The 2,985-nt window shown below is 43.5% G+C and overlaps 1 protein-coding gene across 1 annotated transcript; it reads left to right on the top strand.

The window, feature by feature from the left end:
- Positions 1 to 1,526: 1,526 nt before the first annotated feature.
- LOC107466032 (uncharacterized) lies at positions 1,527 to 2,588 on the top strand. Its single transcript, XM_016085010.1, has one exon. It carries the CDS (start codon positions 1,527 to 1,529, stop codon positions 2,586 to 2,588), a length of 1,062 nt encoding a protein of 353 aa, XP_015940496.1.
- Positions 2,589 to 2,985: the final 397 nt, after the last annotated feature.

Here is a 2,985-nt window from a genome sequence, read left to right as displayed (position 1 = left end):
GTTGCTATATGGTTGTTTGCTTTCCCTTTCTCTCTTGAAGACAAGGCTAAAGAATGGTTCTACACTCTATCTAGTGAAGTCACCTCCGATTGGGACTTACTTAGAAGAGGATTCTTGGATAAATTCTTGCCTCCGGAGAAGATGGATAGGCTAAGGAAGGAAAAGTCTTGTACTGTGCAAGGTGAAACAGAACCGCTATACGAGTATTGGGAATGGTTTCGTAAGCTACTAGACGCATGCCCTAATCACATGCTTGACACTCAAGTATTGCTTGGATACATATGTCAAGGGATGCGAGACCAAGATAGAACTCTCTTGGACACCTCTAGCAATGGTTCTTTGTCCAAATATAAAACAGCGGAGGAGGCATGGCAACTCATCATTGACTTAGCCGAATCCAATCAACATATGAGACGAAGAGTCAACCGTCCGAGGACCGTGAATGAGGTATCAACTAGTAGTGAAACCACCGCTTTAACTCAATCCTTGAGCGAAATGACATCCATCTTGAGGCCCAATTGAACCAACAACAATCACAACCACTCCAATTGAACCAACAACAACCACAACAACCTCAATCATACCAACAACAACCCCCTCAACAACACAACTAACAATTGGTCCCTCAAAAAGTATGTGGCATTTGTTCTTGCTATTCTCACTACACAGATGAGTGCCCAAGCCTTCAAGAAGATAACACCTTGGCGGCTACCCATAATTTCTATGACCGCCCAAATCAAGGGTACTACCAAGGCAGTAATTCTAACCAAGGGCACCCTTATCAAGGAGGAAGCTACAATCAAGGGAGTGGGTACCATAATCAAAATTGGAGAGAGAATCACCAACAAGGAAATAGGGACAACAACAACAACGGAGGAGGTCAAAGATGGAACAACAACTCACAAAATTTTTCACAAAACCGGCCACCATACAACCAACAAAATCAACCATACAACCAACAAAACCCACAAAGAAACTACCAAACATATCAACCACCACATCAAAGACCACCACCCAACCAATCACAAGCTCCTCAACTCACATATGCAACCACCCCCTCCAACCAAGACGAAACACTCCGGACCATCATCCAAGGCCAAAAGGAACTACAAAACACACTTGCTTCCGGCCTTACCGGCCTCACCTCTACACTACAAGCCCTTCTTACACGAATGGATACACCATCAAATTCCACTCTTCAACCCCCAATCCAAAGCGTCATTCCCTCTCAACCTCAACCCAATCCTAAGGGGGGCATCAATGCCATCACCCTTAGATCCGGAACACAATTAAAGGAGAAGGGAACACAAGACTCAAATCCTATCACAATCACCCAAGAGGAGGAGAGAATAGATATAGAAGAGGTAGAGGAAGAGGAGACACCACAAGCTATAATTGAGGATGAAACTCAACCAACAAAGGAGACCCCCAAAGCCAAGAAAACCTTGGAAGAAGAAATTGCTCAACCACTCCCATTCCCATCACTTGCAAAGGAAGCTAGAAAGCGCATAGAACTCGACCCCAAAATGGTAGAAATGTTCAAGAAAGTTGAGGTAACCATCCCCCTCTTTGATGCCATCCATCAAGTTCCTAGATATGCAAAATTCCTCAAAGATCTATGCATGAACAAGGATAGAATTCTTGAATTGGAACCCATCCCATTGAGGAGTTCTATTTCCGCTTTAATGGCAGCATTGCCCGAGAAGTGTGATGATCCGGGCCCTTGTATGGTCACTTGCACCGTCAATGGAGTTCAATTTATAGATTGTATGTGTGACCTCGGAGCATGTGTTAGCATCATGCCACTCTCCGTCTACCGGATATTGAAGTTGCCACCACTAAAAAGGTCGACGGCAAGATTTGTCCTAGCGGATAAAAGCATAATAACCGTGACGGGTGTTGCGGAAGACGTATTGGTGAATATTAAAGGGTTGGTGTTTCCAATTGACTTCTATGTCCTTGAAATGCCATCAAGCGAAACCGAGAGAGCATCGTCTATCCTACTTGTAAGACCATTCTTGAGAACTTCTAGATTTAAGCTAGATGCCTACTCGGGAACCTATTCATTTGAAATAGACGGGAGAGTCGTAAGTTTCAGCCTAGAGGAAGCAATGAAACATCTGCCTGAGAATCACTCTCTATTCCGGTGTGACCCAATTGACAACATGGTTGCCGAAGTACACCTTGCAAAGTTAGATGAGAAATACATGATTGAAGAAGCAAATGAAGGTCCAAGCAAATTAAACACCACACACCATACAAACCATCCGGAAACTCAAACTTCAAAGAATGAAAAGAAGATGGAATTGAAGCCACTACCACCCCATTTAAGATACTCATATCTTGATGAAGCCCAAGAACTCCCTGTGATAATTGCAAAAGAGTTAACCCCTCAACAATTAACTCCTCAACAAGAAGACAAATTTCTAAATGTATTGAGGAAAAACAAAAGGGCAATCGGGTGGACTTTGGCGGATCTAGTGGGAATAAGCCCCAAGTATGCGAGCATCGCATATTTCTTGAAGAAGGAGCAAAACCGGTCCGACAACCTCAAAGGAGACTTAATCCAACTATTCTTGAGGTTGTGAAGAAAGAAGTCACTAAGCTACTTGAAGCGAACATCATCTATCCCATCTCGGATAGCGAGTGGGTAAGCCCGGTCCAAGTAGTGCCAAAGAAGTCCGGGGTGACTACAATCAAAAATGAAAGCGGTGAACTTATAGCGACAAGAGTGCAAAATTCTTGGAGAGTATGCATAGACTACCGAAGGTTGAATGCGGCCACAAGAAAAGATCACTTCCCACTACCGTTTATTGATCAAATGCTTGATTGACTAGCCGGTAAATCATATTATTGTTTTCTTGATGGTTACTCCGGTTACTTCCAAATTCACATTGCTCTAGAGGACCAAGAAAAAACCACATTTACTTGCCCCTTTGGAACGTATGCTTACAAGCGTATGCCATTTGGCCTATGCAATGCACC

The sequence above is a fragment of the Arachis duranensis genome, chromosome 9 (assembly GCF_000817695.3).
Source record: "Arachis duranensis cultivar V14167 chromosome 9, aradu.V14167.gnm2.J7QH, whole genome shotgun sequence".
Lineage (NCBI taxonomy): Eukaryota > Viridiplantae > Streptophyta > Magnoliopsida > Fabales > Fabaceae > Arachis > Arachis duranensis.
This window is presented reverse-complemented; position numbering and strand designations above follow the sequence as displayed.

Coding starts and splice junctions, on each gene's coding strand:
- LOC107466032 (XM_016085010.1), top strand. CDS start 1,527: ATGGTAGAAATGTTCAAGAAAGTTGAGGTAACCATCCCCCTCTTTGAT.